Source organism: Schistocerca nitens, chromosome 4 (genome assembly GCF_023898315.1).
Source record: "Schistocerca nitens isolate TAMUIC-IGC-003100 chromosome 4, iqSchNite1.1, whole genome shotgun sequence".
Lineage (NCBI taxonomy): Eukaryota > Metazoa > Arthropoda > Insecta > Orthoptera > Acrididae > Schistocerca > Schistocerca nitens.
In genome coordinates, this window is record NC_064617.1 from 906,274,625 (window position 1) to 906,298,353 (window position 23,729).

The 23,729-nt window shown below is 39.2% G+C and overlaps 1 protein-coding gene across 3 annotated transcripts in view; it reads right to left on the reverse strand.

The window, feature by feature from the left end:
* The window catches only part of LOC126253477 (WD repeat-containing protein 19), a 328,532-nt gene that overhangs the window by 25,439 nt on the left and 279,364 nt on the right, over positions 1–23,729 (reverse strand). For all 3 annotated transcript variants that reach the window (XM_049954835.1, XM_049954834.1, XM_049954836.1), the window contains 3 exons: positions 3,116–3,322; positions 2,523–2,803; positions 2,192–2,268 (listed from right to left, as the gene is read on the reverse strand). In XM_049954835.1, coding sequence (XP_049810792.1) covers positions 2,192–2,268; positions 2,523–2,803; positions 3,116–3,322 — 565 coding nt within the window. The remainder of the gene's footprint in view (positions 1–2,191; positions 2,269–2,522; positions 2,804–3,115; positions 3,323–23,729) is intronic.

The window sequence follows — 23,729 nt, forward strand, 5'->3', positions numbered from 1 at the left end:
GGCAGTGACGGCTATTTACAGAATACAAATTAGTTTGTTAGGTTACATACTGAACTATGTCTTCAGTAAAGAAATACTGAAAATATGTCACAGGACTGACAAGATACAATATTTCCTCAGGAAGATTAGTATTAATGGTGAATTTTATCTCTTCATCTTTTCTAATCAAGTTTCCTACTTTCCAGTGCATTGTAGGTTTCTCCATCTTAGTCGGAGGTTTTGAAATTCATTGCTTTGCTCTAACCCTATCTGCAACACGATTATCATCAAGGTTACAATCAGCCGTAAGCCTCATCTCATTGTCATCTTTTGACTCTGATTCCGTTTCTGGTATCACAGTTCTTTTCTTTGTTATGTTATAGCTCTTAGGTCTGATATTATCATCACTAACTGACTCTGAACAAAGCAAATCTTCATACTGAAAATACTGTTCTGCAGAAAATGTTTCATCATCTGACATATCTGGTCTTCACTAACATTTCCATCCTCAATAACTCTTACTGTGGCAGAAGAGCTGTAAAACTCTTTTACATTCATTGCAGTAACACAACTGAAAAGAAAAGATATATTTTACCACGAAAGTTAGGTTATGACGAATGTTTACTCTATGCTACCAATAATCCATGTTGTGCCAAATGTGTCACAAACTGATTTTTCAATATTATATGTATTCTAATTGACAAATACATAAACTTACAGCTTTACAATTATCCACAGATGTCCTTTCACCCCTAGAAATTATATAAACTCCAAACTCAAATGCTTACTGCGTCAAATACAACTTTTCGTACGACCGAACTTGACGTAAAAAGCTCGCAGCGCAAAGCAAAGATTCTTACTACATAGATCCTTACTCTCTCAACAGATGGCATTAATTGTTTGCGGAGATATTCTTAACAGGGTACTGTATCTGTCCCAACATGCATTTACGAAATATATTTTCAAATATGAGCTCCACAATAAGGAAAATGGTATGTGTCATGTCTGACCCAGTATGCAGCAATGGGTTAATATTGATGATGAAAATACAACTTTATTCTGCCAACTGCAAGTGGGTGAAAATGCAAAACTCTTGTTGGCATGAATAAAGTTAAATAAAAAGTGACTAGCTGCTGTATTACATAAACAATAATAAAATAATATGCTCTGAGGAAGACTGATGACTTCTCACATCACACATCATTCATGAGCAGCTGGCATAATACAGCAGAGTGAGTCAGAGACCTCTGCAGCTTCAGTATTTTTTTTTTTTTTTGGCATTGACATTTGTACTATTTTTTTGAAATCAAATTAGATTTTCTTACTTTGTCTTCAGTTGCAAAGAAATTCATTAGATGGAATACCATATTACTTATAGGCATTTGTAATGCTTCTAATACCAAATATACAGTATGAATATAATAGAGGGAAGCATTCCACGTGGGAAAAATATATCTAAAAACAAAGACAATGTGACTTACCAAACGAAAGCGCTGGCAGGTTGATAGACACACAAACACAAACATACACACAAAATTCAAGCTTTCGCAACCGACGGTTGCTTCATCAGGAAAGAGGGAAGGAGAGGGAAAGACGAAAGGATGTGGGTTTTAAGGGAGAGGGTAAGGAGTCATTCCAATCCCGGGAGTGGAAAGACTTACTTTAAGGGGAAAGAAGGACAGGTATACACTCCCATACACACACATATCCATCCGCACATACACAGACGCAAGCAGACATTTGTGGACATGTAGGGATAGTCTGCTGTGGAGCTCCATGTTCAATGATGTATGATGGATGAACAATGTGCTCTGAATCACTTGGGTGGGCACCAGCAGACAAATGTCTGCTTGTGTCTGTGTATGTGCGGATGGATATGTGTGTGTATGCGAGTGTATATCTGTCCTTCTTTCCCCCTAAGGTAAGTCTTTCCGCTCCCGGGATTGGAATGACTCCTTACCCTCTCCCTTAAAGCCCACATCCTTTCGTCTTTCCCTCTCCTTCCCTCTTTCCTGATGAAGCAACCATTGGTTGCGAAAGCTTGAATTTTGTGTGTATGTTTGTGTTTGTTTGTGTGTCTATCAACCTGCCAGCAAATATACAGTATTTCATATATAGCTGATACTATATTCATGTCATTAATTAATCCTATAATCCTAGGAACTTGCCAACTATCATTAATGACTGCCATGCACATTCACTTAACACTTACGTGATGAGTTCTGTATATATAGCTGGAAAATCACAATGTGGACAGGCTGTGAGATCATCCTTGACAATATGACGCCCCTGCATAAAATAAACATACAAATTTCTATCAATGGGAAATAACTTAAGCTGCTAGTACAACTAGTGTTACATGAAGCTAACAGTTACACGAAATATTTACATCCAAAATTTCTGCAACATATTTTGTTTGCGCGGTCACATACTGAAAGAGACTGTTGAATATCAAGTCATAATTTCCTAGACTACAAATCTAATTACAAAATGTAGCTTGTATGTTTTCCAAAATTCTATAGAAAGAATTTTATGATACTTGCCGTAGCAATGCAAAAGGGGATAGTGTTCTTGCAGCGAGGACACTGTAATTCTGTGTCGGGAAGATCAGAATTACAATATGGGCAAGGAGAAACTGATTCATCTTCTTCAGGAGCTCCTCTTGTTGGTTTCCTTACTACTGCTTCAATTTTCTTTGCATATTTTGGATCCACCTGAGAGCGATATTCAGGGCGCATGAGCATTGCAGCATAAGTGAATGCTGATTTCCTGAGACCTGCTCGTGAGCATTCTATCACAGTGGATGTCAAGATAGGAACAATATCTGTGAGAAACCAACAACGACCATGGAATTACTAAAGTAATGGTATGTAGTCTTACAATACTTTCAAATTTATTTTGTTATTGGTATTTAAAACTTACAGGCAAAAAATAAAAATACACCAGAAAGAAAAACTAACAACGTAAAAAATAAATTTAGGTTGGTTGGTTGGTTTGTGGGATTAAAGGGACCAGACTAAATTTAGGTACCTCAAATTATCATCACTGAAATAATTAATTCTTCTGTACAACATCCTACACCTAAAATTCTCAGTTTTATTTAAAAATACGAATAGTAGCATATGGGATTACTTACGAGAAGGAAATTTTGAGATATTTTTGGCAACTCGGATCAGCATCCGTGCACCTTTTGCATGTTGTCCTTGACGAACATGCAGGCGTACAAGGATGTAGGAGTGCAGTAGGGATAGATTGATCTGCATTTCAGATGGTATACGAATACCATTTCTACGAAGCTCCTGGTACATACCCAGCAATACGTCATGAGCATTTCTGTAATTACCTAAAACAATAGTTCAGATATATAATTTGTGCTGTAACCTCTTTGAAAACAAGTGCAGGAAATCACTCAGAGAAGACTGTATCAGTTTGTCAAACATTGGACAAAAATATTTAATGTAATGTTATATATATCTTCTGTTAAACACACACACACACACACACACACACACACACACACACACACACACACACATTGTACACTTCATTTTTGTAAAAGAGAATTGGAATAATATGTTAGGTTTTCATAGTAGTCTTCCATACTACATGGACATGTTCAAGTAATAGTTCACACGTCTTGTATTCTGTTGAGTATTTGAAGCAAGTGATAATCACTGAAGATAATCTCTGGTCTGTAAGGAAACTGTGACTTGGGCCCCTAACGCAAAACTGCTAGTGTTAGTACTATGTCTAAGGGATGAAGGTCATTTTTGTGGAGAAAATTAATATAATCAGATAATATATCAGGTTTTTCCTTCAAATGGTATTTTATATGGCATCTTGTTTCCTCATGAACTATGGACCTTCTCATTGGTGGGGAGGCTTGTGTGCCTCAGCGATACAGATAGCTGTACCATAGGTGCAGCCAACAACAGAGGGGTATCTGTTGAGAGGCCAGACAACTGTGTGGTTCCTGCAGAGGGTCAGCAGCCTTTTCAGTAGTTGCAGGGTCAACAGACTTGATGATTAACTGATCTGGCCTTGTAACATTAACCAAAATGGCCTTGCTGTGCTTGTACTGTGAATGGCTGCAAGCAAGAGGAAATTACAACTGTAATTTTTTGCAATTGCATGCAGCTTTACTGTATAGTAAATGACGATGGCATCCTCATGGGTAAAGTATTCCGGAGGTAAAATAGTCTCCCATTCAGATCTCCGGGCGGTGACTACTCAGGAGGACATCATTATCAGGAGAAAGAAAATGCATTCTACAGATAGGAGCGTGGAATGTCAGATTGCTTAATCAGGCAGGTAGGTTAGAAAATTTAAAAGGGAAATTGATAGGTTAAAATTAGATATAGTGGGAATTAGAGAAGTTCGGTGGCAGGAGGAACAAGACTTCTGGTCAGGTGAATACAGGGTTATAAATAAAAACTCAAATAAGGGTAATGCAGGAGTAGGTTTAATAATGAATAAAAAAAATAGGAGCGCAGATAAACTACTACGAACAGCACACTGAATGCATTACAGTAGCAAAGATAGACACAAAGCTCATGCCTACCACAATAGTACAAGTTTATATGCCAACTAGCTACACAGATAATGAAGAGATTGATGAAATCTATGATGGAATAAAAGAAATTATTCAGATAGTTAAGGAAGACGAAAATTTAATAGTCATGGGGGATTGGACTTCAATAGTAGGAAAAAGAAGAGGAGGAGGAGGAGGAGGAGTGGGTGAATATGGACTGGGGGTAAGGAATGAAAAAGGAAGCCGCCTGATAGAATTCTGCACAGAGCATACCTGAATTATAGCTAACACTTGGTTTCAGAATCATGAAAGAAGGTTGTATATGTGGAAGAGGACTGGAGACACTGGAAGGTTTCAGATTGATTATATAATGGTAAGAGTGAGATTTTGGATCCAGGTTTTAAATTGTAACACATTTCCAGGGGCAGATGTGGACTCTGACCACAATTTATTGGTTATGAACTGTAGATTAAAACTGAAGAAACTGCAAAAAGATAGGAATTTAAGGAGATGGGACCTGGATAAACTGAAAGAACCACAGTTTTTAGAGTGTTTCAGAGACTGCATTAGAGAACAACTGACAAGAACAGAGGAAAGAAATAGTGTAGAAGAAGAACGGGGAGCTTGGAGAGATGAAATAGTGAAGGCAGCAGAGGATCTAGTAGGTAAAAAGAGAAGGCTGGTAGAAATCCTTGGGTAACAAAAGAGATATTGAATTTAATTGATGAAAGACGAAAATATTAAAATGCAGTAAATGAAGCAGGCGAAAAAGAGTACAAATGTCTAAAACATGAGATCGACAGGAACTGCAAAAAGGCTAAGCAGGAATGGCTAGAGGAAAAATGTAAATGTAGAGGCATATATCACAAGGGGTACGATAGATACTGCCTACAGGACAATTAAAGAGACCTTTGGAGAAAAGAGAATCACCTGTATGAATATCAACAGCTCAGATGGAAAACCAGTCCTAAGCAAAGAAGGGCAAGCAGAAATGTGGAAGGAGTATATAGAGCATCTATACAAGGGTGATGTACTTGAGGGCAATATTATGGAAATGGAAGAGGATGTAGATGAAGAAGAGATGGGAGATATGATAATGGGTGAAGAATTTGACAGAGCACTGAAGGACCTAAGTCGAAACACAGCCCCGGGAGTAGACAGCATTCCATTATAACTACTGTCTTGGGAGAGCCAGCCATGACAAAACTCTACCATCAGGAGAGCAAGATATATGAGACAGTTGAAATACCTTCAGACTTCAAGAAAAATATAGTAATTCGAATCCCAAAAAAGCAGGTGTTGACAGGTGTGAAAATTACCGAACTGTCAGTTTAATACAGCAATGCTGCAAAATACTAACATGAATTCTTTATACATGAATGGAAAAACTGATAGAAGTTGAACTCAGGGAAGATCAGTTTGGATTCTGTAGAAATGTTGGAACACACAAGGCAATACAGACACTACGACTTATCTTAGAAGATAGAGTAAGGAATTCAAACCTACATTTCTAGCATTTGTAGATTTAGAGAAAGCTTATGACAATGTTGACTGGAATACTCTCTTTCAAATTCTGAAGGAGGCAGGGGTGAAATACAGGGAATGAAAGGCTATTTACAATTTGTACAGATACTAGATGCAGCTCGTAGGTAGAAGAGTCAAGGGGCTTTAGAGGGAAGCAGTGGTTGAGAAGGATTGTAGCCTATCCCCGATGTTATTCAATCTGTATATTGAGCAAGCAGTAAGGGAAACAAAAGAAAGTAGGAATTGAAACCCATGGAGAAGAAATAAAAACTTTGACGTTTGCTGACAACATTATAATTCTGTCAGAGACAGCAAAGGATCTGCAAGAGCAGCTGAACAGAATGGACAGTGTCTTGAAAGGAGGACATAACATGAACATCAACAAAAGCAAAATGAGGATAATTGAATGTAGTTGAATTAAATCAGATGATACTGAGGGAATTAGATTAGGAAATGAGACACTTGAACTAGTAAAGGAGTTTTGCTATTTAGGGAGCAAAATAACTGATGATGGTCGAAGTAGAGAGGATATAAAATGTGGTGTCACCGCCAGACACCACACTTGCTAGGTGGTAGCTTAAATCGGCCGCGGTCCATTAGTACATGTCGGACCCGCGTGTCGCCACTGTCAGGATCGCAGACCGAGCGCCACCACAAGGCAGGTCTCGAGAGACGGACTAGCACTCGCCCAGTTGTACGACGACGTTGCTAGCGACTACACTGACGAAGCCTTTCTCTCATTTGCCGAGAGACAGTTAGAATAGCCTTCAGCTAAGTTAATGGCTACGACCTAGCAAGGCGTCATTAACCATTTGTAACGTTGCATGTACCTCAAGATAGAGTCTCACTTGTATCATCCAGAATGCTGTATACCAAAGGACAATATAAAAGTTAAGTGTTCTAGTAGCTACGTTCTTTTCTTTATCACATTCATTACGAATCCTGTTCCAGACTTAACACCAGACGGCGTGAGTTGACGCGTGCCCTTTCGGCTACTTCACTGTGGACTGGCTGCCTTAACAGTCCACTACATAAAAAGTAGACTGGCTATGGCAAGGAAAGCATTTCTGAAGAAGAGAAATTTGTTAACATCGAGTATAGATTTAAGTGTCAGGAAGTCTTTTTTGAATGTATTTGTATGGAGTTCAGCCATGTGTGAAAGGGAAACATGGATGATAAATAGTTTAGACAAGAAGAGAGTAGAAACTTTCGAAATGTGGTGCTACAGAAGAATGCTGAAGATTAGATGGGTAGACCACATAACTGATGAGGTACTGAATAGAATTGGGGAGAAGATGGATTTGTTGCACAACCTAACTAGAAGAAGGGATCGGTTGGTAGGGCATGTTCTGAGGCATCAAGGGTTCACTAATTTAGTATTGGGGGGAAGTGTGGAGGGTAAAAATCGTAGAGGGAGACCAAGAGATGAATACACTGAGCAGATTCAGAAGGATGTAGGTTGCAGTAGTTACTCAGAAATGAAGAAGCTTGCACAGAGGTACAGTAGCTTGGATACCTGCATCAAATCAGTCTCTGGACTGAAGACCACAACAACATGGCAGCTTGAATCAAATGCAGAGTAATATTTGCAAAAGCAGTGGTGCTATCAGCACATATCCATTTGGAGAAGATCCATCTATACTGTCTGCAAATAAATAATTAAATTAAAAGTACAGGGTGATCCAAAATGAAAGTACAGATTTCAATTGTTTATTACAAACTGTGAAAGGTAGAAACACATTGTGCATGTCACTGGATAGAGGAAGGTTCAAAGTTTTATGTTCGCACAGACACTATACCATACACTCCACAGGAGCACTATATGTTGCTTGAGAAACATCAAACCAACAGGTCTTTATTGAATTGACAGCAACAATTTGACTTCTCTGCTCTTGAAGAGTAGCTGCCATTGCCATAAGTGAGACAAAGACTCAGTCTTTTATATACTCCCACAGAAAAAGATTGGAAGGTGTGATGTGTAATGACCCGAGAGGCCAAAATCAGTGAACAAGATCTCACTGCCCACTACTTCCATTCCGGCATTGTGGGATGGTGTTGTTAAGATAATATTGCACCTCCAAGTGGAAGTGAGGTGGGATGCTGTCATTCACAAAAATGTAATCATTGGAATGTTTGTGAAGTTGAGGAAACAGGCAATTTTACAACATATCCAGGTATGAGATTCCTGTCACAGTTTCCTCCACAAAAAATAAAGGTCCATAAACTTTGTGAGCAGAAATTGCACAAAACACATTCAGTTTTGGTGAGTGCCTTTCATATTCCACAATGACACCAGGATTTTGAGACTCCTAAATTCTTTCATTACGGGTACTTTACCCAACTGATGAAACATCGATTCTTCCAAAAAGACGAGTTGTTCAGGAAAAGTGTTTGCTAGTCATAAATCTTCTTGTGCAGAGGCAGCTTTTTGTTGAATCGATGATGGAATGCACGTTTCACTTGAAAAATGGATTGGCTTCATGCAATTCCGACAAACAAAATGATTTCTCTTGTGGTGTAGTCACCATGTTGCTACAGACAACAACACAGCTGTGTCAAAACTTTGAACCTTCCTCTATCCAGTGACACAGGCAACATGTTTCTATCTTTTATATAATCTGCCTGTAATTTTTAAAATCTGCTCATTCTTTTTGAATCATCTGGTATCAGTATGTCCTAGAAGCATGTATGAACATCTACTTGGTTAAGACATATACTTGCAATAAGCTGGAGATCCAACTTTGCATACCAGTTTGGTAAAAGTTCAAATCTCTCGTTTGTTCCTCTTCTACATAACTATCCCTGTTTCTGTTTGTATATGACAAGTAATACACTCAAGTAGTTACACATCACACTGTAGTCACTGCATCTTTTGGCTGACTCCATTCCTCACTGCTTTGGGTTAGTCACTAGCAACTTGCGGCACTTACTGCTGCAGCACAAATTCTAACATGGTCCTGAGTCTCTCGACAATATATTTGAGGATGATGACACTGACTGGTGTTCTTCAAATATGTATAGTTCAAATACTCCAGCCTAATGTATGTTTAATATTTTGTTTAAGCAATATTCGTATCAAACAGCTTTTAGATATTTAAGAATGCTTTCGTGGCTGCATGAAGAACAACAAAGACTGTATTAGTAATCTGTCAATCATTGAATATTTGCATAATTGTGCCAGATTTTGTACTGATAGTATCAATTAATGGTTCACATTCTGTAAAAGAAATTTCATTTGTGTGATTTTCAGCTAACAAGCTGTCTGTCCGCATGAATGGCCACCAACAGACTGGCCAAGAGACAGCCAGACTACCCAGTTGCTGAACATGCTGCCCAACACAATGTGTTTCTCTTTAATGACTGCTTCACAACCTGTGCCTCCTGGATCTTCCTACCAACACCATCTTTTCTGAACTACACTGGTGGGAAATCTCCCTGCAGTACATCCTACATTACTGCACCCCCCCCCCCCCCTCCCCACTGGTTTCATCCTTCGCTTGACTCTGACCTCCACTTACCTATCCCCTTCCCTGCTCCCACCCAAGCACAACACAGCCTTTTAATCCACCAATGCACCCATTACTCCTTTCCCCTTCTCTACATCTCTCCATTTCCACTCCTCCTCCCGCTCTCCCTAACCTCGCAACTATGTCTAGCAGCCTCTATCCTGTCCTCACAATATCTTTGCACACTCCCACAAGCAACTATGCACCTTACCCCACCCAACCCTGCTATCGTCCCCTCCCTCTCCCTTCCATGCCTCCTCATTACCTCCACCACTGGTTTGTTGCTCCCATCAGACACAGTTGTGACTCAGTCTGGGTACAGCAGTGGTCGTGTGTGTGTGTGTTTTTTCTGCTTCAGCTTAAATGTGTAGCAGTCTTTTTGTTGTGCCTGTCTGCGACTCAAAATCTCCTTTATATGGTGATTAGCAACCCATCCTTACTGTTGTCAGCTAATTATTTCTTATGTAACAGGAAGATGATCTTAAGACCAAATGAAATTGTTGTTAAAATAAAGAAAAGGTTCAGCTTTGTAACTGTAAAAGTTTTTTAATATTCATCATAAATTGTTGATATAAGGGCTATCTAGAAAGTAGCAGCAGATGTTTTGATATAAAAAATTAACAATGTGGAAAAACAGATTTTATTATATACACTTTAATGGTACTCTCTTAAGCTATTTCTCCACACAATCTCTATTCAAACTGAGGTATTTATCATACTGTGGTCCAATATTTTTGAGTACCATCTCTGTAGAAATCTGGCACTTGCAGTTGGAACCACTGGTATATACTGGCATGCAGTTTGGCATCAGTATCAAAGTGTTGTGTAGCGAGCCATGTCTTCATTGCTGGAAAGAGGTTGTAGTCGCTTCGTACCAAATCTGGGCTATATGATGGATGATCAAACACGTCCCATTCAAAACCTCACAGGAGCTCTCAGGTACAAGTGTCTGTGTGTGGACTCATGTTGTAATGAAATCAAAACTTTTGCAATAAGTATCTCCCAAACCTATTACTCCTTTTTTCCATACACATTACAAAGACTGTGATCAATTTCAACTGGTTTACATTTTTTTGTCAACACAAACCTAATCACAGAACACACTTCACCGGTGGTGGGATTTCTATTGCAGCACCAAGGTAACAGCTGCGGCCCCACCCACCGCAATGATAGATCAAAACGTCTGTTACTTTCTGGCAGGCGCAGCTCGTGGTCTCCATATTGGGGAAGGCAGCTATATTTATCAATCAGAACTAACCTAGACCTCAGGCTACACTCCAGATCAGACTGTCACTACAACCAAGATTTGAAAAGAGAGATGGGAGCAATATCACACTCTAGCCATAAATTTAGATACTGTATCTTCTTTCCATTTCATGATCAGCTACTAAATAACATAAAGCTAACTTCAAGATATAGATATCACACTCTAGCCAAACATTTACTTACTGTATCTTCTTTCCGTTTCATGATCAACTACTAAATAACATCAAAATCAAACTTCAAGATAAAATCTATAGGTAGCTTTCTTATCCCACATGTCACATTTCCTGACAGTTTACCACACCAAGTGGTACTAAAAGACGTGTTATGGAGAGATCTTTAATTCAGTGTATGTTAGCTTCATTGTATGGTTATAGTTTTTAGTATTTTTATTTCTAATCGTTCAGGTATCTAATGTCTTGTGCACTCAAACTGCAGTGTTTATGAGTTTGCGTGATGAATCAGTGATGTTTCCATGACATCACGGATCTTGTACTGTGACTGGCTTACATGAAGACTGCCATGGAAATGTGCAAACTGTATTTGTTGTATTTACACTTGTGAAATTCAAAAATATGCATTTTAAGTCATATAGATCACACAACTATTCAGCTACATTATACATTGCTCTGTTAAAATTGAGTGTATACACTTGCATGACTTTACATTGTTTTTGTTCTTGATTCATTTTTATATCGAATCTGGGCGCACAACGTTACCTCACATTCATCCTAACTCATGTTCAAAAATTTTACCTGATAAATTGCAGACTTAATTCGTATTGTGTTGTTCCTGAACTCGTGATATGCTGCTACTATTCGAAAGAAAGTAAAGCTCACTAAACTCATGCATTATACACTCACAAAAAGAAACTTGCTAGTAACACACATGGCCCACAGTCAGCAAGCAAAGAAACTAAAATAACGGGACGTATTTCGCACAAGGGGTACATTTTGCACACTTTTTCCTCTAATCATTCATGAAACTCTCACTAGGTGGTGATACTTATGTTACCATACTCTAGCGTGCTCTGACGAGACATTTGCAAACTCCAGTGGTGGACAGAATAGCCAATGGCAGACACAAAAAATCTGTCTAAAACACTATCAAAACAATAAATCTAAACTTCAATTAAAGACACATCAAATCACAGTAGAGATATATAGAGAGTGTGTTTTAACAGCGAAGATTCAACAACTCTATTCCTCTATTCATCCCCTTTTGATGTAAGCAATGGAACGTGAAGATTGGGTGCAGGTCAGTAGGACACCAGAGCCCTCGAGATGCCTATAAGAGGAAACCATGCCCCTAGACTTCTGCATCATAGAGCTAAGCAGCATTTCAAGGCACAGCCTTACAACTAGTTACAACCTGTTTGAAAAGCATCGCGTGGCATCACATTTCAAGAGTTCCGAAAACATTGATCAGTGTTATTTAAATCCACGTGGAAAATATTTGAAATGAATTCTGATAATTTAAATTCTGTAATACATCATTGAAAAATTTATTTTAGTATATATTTTGGTGTGGCTCCACCTTGGAGCCTTTAATTATGAGACACGGCTGTTTTCTGGACAGCCCTTGTATATTTACAAAAATATGGCTCTGCCACGAGCAGACACAAATTCCTCTTCTGTAACACACAAATACAGGATGTCCGAGATGAACTGCCCTAATTCGTGAACATAATAAAAAATTCAATTAATTTTGTTAGGTGTTAGAAGGTATATTAGCTGTGGAAGCTTGCTGTTTATAATGTTATATCAAGTTAATTTTTATTCATTTTTTAGTTTCAGGAGCTGAAAACTGACAAAACTGAAAGTTTTTCTAACAACGGAAAATTGCAGTGTATGCTGGAAAAGCACAAAACATACAGCTGTATGCTTAACTAGGTCCGTCACTGCAGTTCAATAACATTTCTGTGCAGAATACTACAGAAGCCCTCTCAATGCCAAGAGAATCAAGGCGTGGAAAGCAATGCATCTAGAGACATGACCTGTTGCTAAGAGGCATTGTGGTGTAAAATGAAGAACATCAGATAAGCCTGTTCATCAAATTTCAGATATGTTTGCAAGAAGTCATAAGAAATCCATTACTATGGTGTCACAAGAGCTTGGTGTCCCAAATTAAACTATCTATGATGTGCTACACAAGCCCCTAAAGTTTTATTCATATACAGTGCAATTGTTACATGAGGTGAAACCTGAAATAAACCCAAATGAGCAGTGTTTGCTGCAGGCATTTTTCAACAGGTTTAGAGCAACAACTGAGACTGTTGCACCACAAGTGCAAAGTATACATGGAGAGAGACTGACTACTGACTAGATATCCTCCATGCCACTCAAGGGGCTCATGTAGAAAAACTTCAAAACTTTGTTAATCCATTGTCGCATAAAACTGCTTTACGTACTGAATACATGTTGTATTATGGACATTTGAAATTAGGGCATTTTGTCTCGGTTACCATATACCGGGTGATCAGAAAGTCAGTATAAATTTGAAAACTTAATAAACCACAGAATAATGTAGATAGAGAGGTAAAAATTGACACACATGCTTGGAATGACATGGGGTTTTATTAGAACAAAAAGAAAGTATTGCTAGACGCGTGAAAGATCTCTTGCGTGTGTCGTTTGGTGATGATCGTGTGCTCAGCCGCCACTTTCGTCATGCTTGGCCTCCCAGGTCCCCAGACCTCAGTCTGCGTGCGATTATTGGCTTTGGGGTTACCTGAAGTCGCAAGTGTATCGTGATCGACCGATATCTCTATGGATGCTAAAAGACAACATCCGACGCCAATGCCTCACCATAACTCCGGACATGCTTTAAAGTGCTGTTCACAACATTATTCCTCGACTACAGCTATTGTTGAGGAATGATGGTGGACATATTGAGCATTTCCTGTAAAGAACATCATCTTTGCTTTGTCTTACTTTGTTATGCTAAGTATTGCTATTCTGATCAGATGAAGTGCCATCTGTCGGACATTTTTTGAACTTTTGTATTTTTTTTTTTTTTGGTTCTAATAAAACCCCATGTCATTCCAAGCATGTGTGTCAATTTGTACCACTCTATCTACATTATTCCGGGATTTATTCAGTTTTCAAATTTATACTGACTTTTTGATCAGCTGGTACATTTCAGTGAATTTTCTTAGTATCTCATACTGATGTTTACATGGCTGTCTGTCATTTGCAGTATAGCTGATATTTTGTTCCCGTTCACCATTTCTTTGTTGCTTCTACTTATTCATGCCTCTATGTAACCTGTATTTTCTTACACACACTGTGTCACTGTTTTGATGCTAAAGAAGAATTTGTGTTTGCTCAAGACAGAACCATCCGCAGCTCGTGGTCTTGTGGTAGCGTTCTTGCTTCCCATGCACGGAGTCCTAGGATCGATTCCCAGTGGGGTCAGGGATTTTTCCTGCCTCGAGATGACTGGGTGTTGTGTCATCCTCATCATCATCATCATTCATCACCATTATGGTTGGAGGATGACAACGGCAAAGCACCTCCACTAGGACCTTGCCTAACCGGCGGTGTGAGTCTCCTGCATCGTCCCCTACGCTCCTCGGAGTATGGGACCTCATCATCATCATCATCATCATCAAGACAGAACCATACTTCCATAATGCTACATTTCAAAGCAAATAGAGAAACAGAGGTAAGGGCAGTGAACTTGTTCTGTCCTACAACTGACCTGGTACACAGAGAAGACAAGGAGGAAATAAGTACCACCTCCCTTGTGCAATCCTAGCAACCTAAGAAACAGCAATTATGATTTGTTCCTGACTTGGACCTACTCTCAACTTAGACCTGGTGTAATAATTACTTTAATATTTTGGATAAACTGAAACAACTCAGTAATTTTCAGATGCTAAATGCAACAGTGTACACTACTACAATACACACATCATTTCTAAATATGGAAAATAAAAACTAATGACACCTAATTTTACCAAACTGAAAAGTAGGTTCATCACACTCAATTGCTATCACTGTCATACATAACTGATTCTCCCGAGTCATCACGACTGCCAAACATGGAAGTACTGATATTAATTTCATATTCATATTTTTGACAAAATAATTACAGTTTCCATACTCCTCTTCAAATTGCTGTCCTTTACTGGGACTGCATCTCCAATTTGAAGCAGTGCCTACTGGAAATGGATTGATTGCAAGTCACTCTCAACCTCCTGGCTGCAAGTTCTTTGGGATGTACAGATGCGGATATGAACTATACTGCAAAACTTACAAACCAAAATAACTTTCGCATTTCGTGTCACTGCCAAGTAACACAAGCTCGATGAAATTTGGTCCATACATAGTAAGATCTGCTATAGTATAGAGCAGAAGGTACAGTAAGAAATACATAATGAACAGAAATGACACTTTTATTCAGTGACAATAATTATACAGAAGTCCCTGTAATTTAAGATGGTCCCTTGGGCATTACAAACAGCAGGACACAGTTCTTAATAGGGCTTGTGATCATCACGGACAGGATACAGACTCCGTAACATACACCCATGGTGGGCATAAGGTTGGTAAGGGGTTCTTGAGGTCTCCCTGAAACATCCCACACAGGCTTGATGGAGTTTAAGTCAGGGGAATGGCCAGGCCAGCCCATTTGCTGAATATCCTCTCATTCTAAGAGCTCCTCTTGATGCCTCCCCACAACAAAACATCTGGACATCCAAAAAAATCATGTTCAACAACGTTCCTGGGTGCATTGTGTGTTCCCACCTCTCACCATATGAGGGTATATAATGCACTTAGGAATATTGTTGAACATGATAATTTATTGCAAGTTGGATTATTGTCCACCCAGGATCATCTAAGTAAAAGACTTCACTGCTGTATTATCTGATATATTTCATCTGCGAAATGAATGCCAGTGCATGATGCCCATTTTTTACGTTCTTCAGGATGCAGCTAATGGTTTTAACCTTTTTAATACAAATTAGACCCTATTTCCAACTAATTTTTTCTTGCAATACGGACACAAGGTTTTGCAAGTGTGGTATAACCTTCTTAACTATATGTGTGTCTTATTGCTTGTGTGTCATAACAATATGTGTCTGCAGTCTCTCTGTAAATCTCATTCTAACTGGAAGAGTAGGAAAAAACAGTATGTTACAGAGCAATATTGTGAATTATACAGAACTGATCTTCAGTACTATAACATGAGTTATTCTCTACAGATGTGTTTAAAAATGATGTACTTTGCCATATTTCAGATACAGCAGAAGCTCGATATACCGGTAATGAGGTGTTAGATGTAACTTCAATGCGTCAATAGTGAGCAGTGAAATGATAAATGATGCGTGGGAAGTTTGGAATAGCACATAATGCAATGTTATAATGCGCTATTTATTCTACAGTATTTAAACTTAAAGGATATTACAAGTAAACTATTTAAGAAATTTATCAAATACAGCAATTTGATAAACTTCATTCAAACGATGAACAAACTATTGACATTACACTAGTACCAATTAAAATACTGTAATGTGGTATACAAAATACACAATTATGTACAACACTATCTGCAAGCTACTGTATGGGCATTTCTCTACTGCTTTAAAAAAAGTTAGTTAACTACTTTTGGCAGATCACTTCACATACTTTCTTTTTGTTTTATCTTCATAAGGTGCAGCAACTGAATTTGGTTTGGCTTACTTTATCTCTCCATTCACTGAATCATTTTGTTTACATTATCCATTATTTCCATCTATGCATCCTTCTCCTTCATTCTTATCTTCAACTGCTTTATCACTCTCATTTTGTGCAGCTCTGATAATGTCTTTGTCATGTAAATGATAATACAGAAATGCTACACGCAGACTGTAAAAAGTTTTTGACACTGTGTTATATCCAAAGTCACATTAAATTGGAGAGTAATACATCAGGCATTTACTGTAATTCATATCAGTGATGTAGTTATTTTGATTGAACATCAGAACAATGTGTTGAGCATACCCTTTCTTATTGGTAGTTCTTGGCACCTCACTATACTGAACTTCAACTGGCTAACTGAGAAAATAAGTTCCTGCATCTCATTGTCAATGGCATCCCAGAAACTTTCTACCCTCCCACCGTCTCCCTCCCTCCATCTCCAAGGAGGAGCTACAGGTGTTTCAAGGATTTGCAGTCTTATAATGTTGTCCCTGTATAATTGTGCTCCACTTATTACTCAACATCAGCTGCATTTGCTTGGCTATGCAGGTTGACCATGCTAGACCAGATGATTGTTTTCATGTAATGGATACAACTATGATTTGATAAGCAAATTTCATAGTAGAAGTTTGAACTAGAATCTTTTTTGTTAAAGGATCGGCCATTGTTCCATTTACAATTGAAAAGGCACATCATAGATGCACCGTCTACACAAAATGTGACAGAAAAATCAGCAAGAGGAAAGTAGCAGAGGTGACACACTGCTAATGAAACAGAGCTACTTAGTTAAAATACCGCAAAAACATGCTTCCATTATGAATAAATATAATTTGCAGCTGTGGAAACATAAACTGTCACGGTCATTGTAGTGATCCATGCCATTCTGGAAGGGCGTCTCATGCACTTAAATACAGAACTCACATATGTCATTTAGTAAAGATGTGCACGATCGCAATTAGTTTGTAAACATCCGACCACATACTATGGGAGAGCATTACTCAACAGGTGCAGAGTCTATCTGATGGAGAGCATTTGTAATCTCGGTGAGCAAGTAGGAACGAGGGAGCTCTGGTACTATGGACGACACCTGACACCAAGGAGGACGAATATTATGTATATGAGGATAATTGTTTTATACTACTCACATATGTGTAATGAGATGTCTTTGATGCAGTTATGTTAATTGGTTCTGGGAGTAGTAACTTCCCATGTAACATGTAATTGCTTCTGAAAGTTTGGGACAATATAAAGAGATAATTGGAACCAATCTACACTTTATGTAACTACAGAAGCAGTGTTTTGTTTTATAGCCACTTCACTTATAGCAATCTGCACGGAAGGAAGAAGTTCAAAGCCAAAGAAGACCAGGGCACAGCATAGCTGGACAGAGAGATAAATCACATGAGTTGCAGGTTGAATCTCTACAAAAATCTAATAAGGGAGCATTAAGATGGTGGTGTCAGTGGTAGCTGCATGGAGTAATAGGTCTAGAACAGATGTTGCTCAAGCAGAAAAAACATCACCACACAAACTAAATACAGCAGTCATTAGCCATTTTAAAACACTCCACATGGCGACTGTATGGTTATAAGTGAAAAGTCACACATAAAAAAAATTAAAAAAAATAAAACACTGTAAGGAAGAAATTTTGTGATAAATCAGCAAAGCATTGCCAAGGACAACAGGTATTACAAACAACAACATCGATGTGCCTGGGCTAAGTGCATCCATCTAAACTGACAAAACACGCAGCCATAGATGGCCTGCCAAGAACCAGCACACAGCCAGCAACGCCTGGCCAGCATGCAACTGTAGATGACTGACCCATCGCCAGAGCGCAGTCTACACCAGTGTAACACCAGTATGCAGTCTACACCACTGTGACACTAGCACACAGTCTACACAACCAGGATGTCAGCATGTTCTCTAAACCATTGTATCATCATGACGCAATTGTCGACGACCAAACCATCACCAGCAAACAGTACGACTATGGTGAGCTACACCAGTATTTCATTTCTACACCAGTATTTCATTTCAAAATTGTTTTTGTGACTGTAGTGCAGTGAATCAGTAATATATGAGAATTTGCTTATGCTGGTGATAAAGATTCCTCATCACAACAGAAGTTAGTATGGAAATGTTATTACAAAAACTGGAAGACATACAGAGACGGCCAAATGAATAGCTTTCCTAGTAAGAGAACAATCTAATGAAAAATTTTCCAAGATAGATAATAGATTCGTAAAAGCAATGGACAGTCATGATAAATGTCAAGAAACATTTGCGGAACTATGTCAAGGCTTAGGAAATCAGATTAAAGACACTCATGAGCAAGTAATGGAAAAACAAAACAGACTGCGACAAGAATCAGAAACTCAGATTAAAGACACTCATGAAGCATTAGAGGTGCATTCAGGACATCAGGTAGATCAAAGACTCAATGTATTAAGAGAAGAAACACACACTGAAGTCTTGAAAGAATGTGACTTAGTTTGGGAAGAGATACATGAACATATTAAAGATTTGCATATGGACGTAGACAGTTTACACATCTTTGCAGAAACAGAATGTAAATTGTTAAAAGATTAGATGACAGATGCGCAAACATGCATAGAAATTTTACAACAGAGAAGCAACAAAGGGGATTCCATATATTCACACATGGCACATTCAGGTTTCAATGAAAAATTACAAACACTGTTAGTTCAGAAATTTCAGGAGACTTCATGCACTTTAGAAAATGGCCAGCTTTCCAGTGAGGAAGTCACAAACAGCACCAACGAGTTTAAAAGACTATGGGACAAATTGGCAAAAACTAGAAGGGAATTAACAGAAAGTCAAGTTAAAGGTAAATCTTTTGATGCAACAAAACTATTAGAGGTATTACAACTGGGAAGTGGAATAAACTTCTACTAGCCGTATTAAATCTTAACGTCAGCATTTCACAGAACACAAGCAGCAGACATACTCTTGCCAGGATGCTAAGTGTTAGCACGGTGGCAAGCAAGGTCACATCCAAGCTGTCAATTTGCAAAAACAAACAAGTCCAACATGCATTTTGCACATTCTCAAAAATTTCAGTCAATTGAAGTCAATGCACTTTTTCCAAGCCATCTTGTGACTCTAGTGTTAAACCGTGCAAACCAAGAGCAACAGTGAAGAAATCACACACATCCTCTGTTCAGAGTCAGGTAAACGAATTGTTCGTTGCTCTGCAGATTGCCAATTGCAAAGTATGCATGCAGTTGGACATTGGTGTCAGTGATTTTGTTCAACAGAAGAACTTACGAACTGTTGGACAAGCCTAAGTTCAGCAAGTCACATGCACCTCTTCTTGGTTACAGTGGACATGATATTCCTTTGCTAGGTATTTGCAGCTTGCCTACCACTTTTCATACTGTTACAAAAACAATGTCATTTACAGTGTTGTGCTCACATGACAGGGAAAATATTTTTGGCACGGATTCACTTTATTTGTTTGGTTTGAAAATTTAGGACAATGTTCTCTCTGTGAACTCTTCCATGCCCAATCAATTGCGATCAACTTAGTGATCTTTATAAAGACCTAGGCAAAGCCATAATTTTGAGGGTATGAAAAATAATGCATAACTTTAGTTTCACTGAACATGGCCAGACACCCCCCCCCCTCCCCCCATGAACCACGGACCTTGCCGTTGGTGGTGAGGCTTGCGTGCCTCAGCGTAGGTGCAACCATAACGGAGGGGTATCTGTTGAGAGGCCAGACAAACGCGTGGTTCCTGAAGAGGGGCGACAGCCTTTTCAGTAGTTGCAGGAGCAACAGTCTGGATGATTCACTGATCTGGCCTTGTAACACTAACCAAAACGGCCTTGCTGTTGTGGTACTGCAAACGGCTGAAAGCTAAAGGAAACTGCTGCCGTCATTTTTCCCGAGGGCATGCAGCTTTACTGTATGATTAAATGATGATGGCGTCCTCTTGGGTAAAATATTCCAGAGGTAAAACAGTCCCCCATTCGGATCTCTGGGCGGGGACTACTCAAGAGGACGTCGTTATCAGAGGAAAGAAAACTGGCGTTGTACGGACTGGAGCGTGGAATTCAGATCCCTTAATCAGGCATGAACCATGAACCATGGACCTTGCCGTTGGTGGGGAGGCTTGCGTGCCTCAGCGATACAGATAGCTGTACCGTAGGTGCAACCACAACGGAGGGGTATCTGTTGAGAGGCCAGACAAACGTGTGGTTCCTGAAGAGGGGCAGCAGCCTTTTCAGTAGTTGCAAGGGCAACAGTCTGGATGATTGACTGACCTGGCCTTATAACAATAACCAAAACGGCCTTGCTGTGCTGGTACTGCGAACAGCTGAAAGCAAGGGGAAACTACAGCCGTAATTTTTCCCGAGGGCACGCAGCTTTACTGTATGATTAAATGATGATGGCGTCCTCTTGGGTAAAATATTCCGGAGGTAAAATAGTCCCCCATTCGGATCTCCGGGCAGGGACTACTCAAGAGGATGTCGTTATCAGGAGAAAGAAAACTGGCGTTCTACGGATCGGAGCGTGGAATGTCAGATCCCTTAATCGAGCAGGTAGGTTAGAAAATTTAAAAAGGGAAATGGATAGGTTGAAGTTAGATATAGTGGGAATTAGTGAAGTTTGGTGGCAGGAGGAACAAGACTTCTGGTCAGGTGACTACAGGGTTATAAACACAAAATCAAATAGGGGTAATGCAGGAGTAGGTTTAATAATGAATAGGAAAATAGGAATGCAGGTAAGCTACTACAAACAGCATAGTGAACGCATTATTGTGGCCAAGATAGATACTAAGCCCACACCTACTACAGTAGTACAAGTTTATATGCCAACTAGCTCTGCAGATGACGAAGAAATTGAAGAAATGTATGATGAAATAAAAGAAATTATTCAGATTGTGAAGCGAGACGAAAATTTAATAGTCATGGGTGACTGGAATTCGAGTGTAGGAAAAGGGAGAGAAGGAAACATAGTAGGTGAATATGGATTGGGGCTAAGAAATGAAAAAGGAAGCCGCCTGGTAGAATTTTGCACAGAGCACAACATAATCATAACTAACACTTGGTTTAAGAATCATGAAAGAAGGTTGTATACATGGAAGAACCCTGGAGATACAGGGGATTTAGGAACCAGGTTTTAAATTGTAAGACATTTCCAAGGGCAGATGTGGACTCTGACTACAATATATTGGTTATGACCTATAGATTAAAACTGAAGAAAATGCAAAAAGGTGGGAATTTGACAAGATGGGACCTGGATAAACTGAAAGAACCAGAGGTTGTACAGTGTTTCAGGGAGAGCATAAGGGAACAATTGACAGGAATGGGGGATAGAAATACAGTAGAAGAAGAATGGGTAGCTTTGAGGGATGAAGTAGCGAAGGCAGCAGAGGATCAAGTAGGTAAAAAGACGAGGGCTAGTAGAAATCCTTGGGTAACAGAAGAAATATTGAATTCAATTGATGAAAGGAGAAAATATAAAAATGCAGTAAATGAAGCAGACAAAAAGGAATACAAACGTCTCAAAAATGAGATCAACAGGAAGTGCAAAATGGCTAAGCAGGGTTGGCTAGAGGACAAATGTAAGGATGTAGAGGCCTATCTCACTAGGGGTAAGACAGATACTGCCTACAGGAAAATTAAAGAGACCTTTGGAGATAAGAGAATGACTTGTATGAATATCAAGAGCTCAGATGGAAACCCAGTTCTAAGCAAAGAAGGGAAAGCAGAAAGGTGGAAGGAGTATATAGAGGGTCTATACAAGGGCGATGTACTTGAGGACAATATTATGGAAATGGAAGAGGATGTAGATGAAGAGGAAATGGGAGATATGATACTGCGTGAAGAGTTTGACAGAGCACTGAAAGACCTGAGTCGAAACAAGGCCCCCGGAGTAGACAACATTCCATTGGAACTACTGACGGCCTTGGGAGAGCCAGTCCTGACAAAACTCTACCATCTGGTGAGCAAGATGTATGAAACAGGCGAAATACCCTAAGACTTCAAGAAGAATATAATAATTCCAATCCCAAAGAAAGATGTGAAAATTACCGAACTATCAGTTTAATAAGTCACAGCTGCAAAATACTAACACGAACTCTTTACAGACGAATGGAAAAACTAGTAGAAGCCAACCTCGGGGAAGATCAGTTTGGTTCCGTAGAAACACTGGAACACGTGAGGCAATACTGACCTTACGACTTATCTTAGAAGAAAGATTAAGGAAAGGCAAACCTACGTTTCTAGCATTTGTAGACTTAGAGAAAGCTTTTGACAATGTTGACTGGAATACTCTCTTTCAAATTCTAAAGGTGGCAGGGGTAAAATACAGGGAGCGAAAGGCTATTTACAATTTGTACAGAAACCAGATGGCAGTTATAAGAGTCGACGGACATGAAAGGGAAGCAGTGGTTGGGAAGGGAGTAAGACAGGGTTGCAGCCTCTCCCCGATGTTGTTCAATCTGTATATTGAGCAAGCAGTAAAGGAAACAAAAGAAAAGTTCGGAGTAGGTATTAAAATCCATGGAGAAGAAATAAAAACTTTGAGGTTCGCCGATGACATTGTGATTCTGTCAGAGACAGCAAAGGACTTGGAAGAGCAGTTGAATGGAATGGACAGTGTCTTGAAAGGAGGATATAAGATGAACATCAACAAAAGCAAAACAAGGATAATGGAATGTAGTCGAATTAAGTCGGGTGATGCTGAGGGGATTAGATTAGGAAATGAGGCACTTAAAGTAGTAAAGGAGTTTTGCTATTTGGGGAGCAAAATAACTGATGATGGTCGAAGTAGAGAGGATATAAAATGTAGGCTGGCAATGGCAAGGAAAGCGATTCTGAAGAAGAGAAATTTGTTAACATCCAGTATTGATTTAAGTGTCAGGAAGTCATTTCTGAAAGTATTCGTATGGAGTGTAGCCATGTATGGAAGTGAAACATGGACGATAAATAGTTTGGACAAGAAGAGAATAGAAGCTTTCGAAATGTGGTGCTACAGAAGAATGCTGAAGATTAGATGGGTAGATCACATAACTAATAAGGAAGTATTGAATAGGATTGGGGAGAAGAGAAGTTTGTGGCACAATTTGACCAGAAGAAGGGATTGGTTGGTAGGACATGTTCTGAGGCATCAAGAGATGACCAATTTAGTATTGGAGGGCAGCGTGGAGGGTAAAAATCGTAGAGGGAGACCAAGAGATGAATACACTAAGCAGATTCAGAAGGATGTAG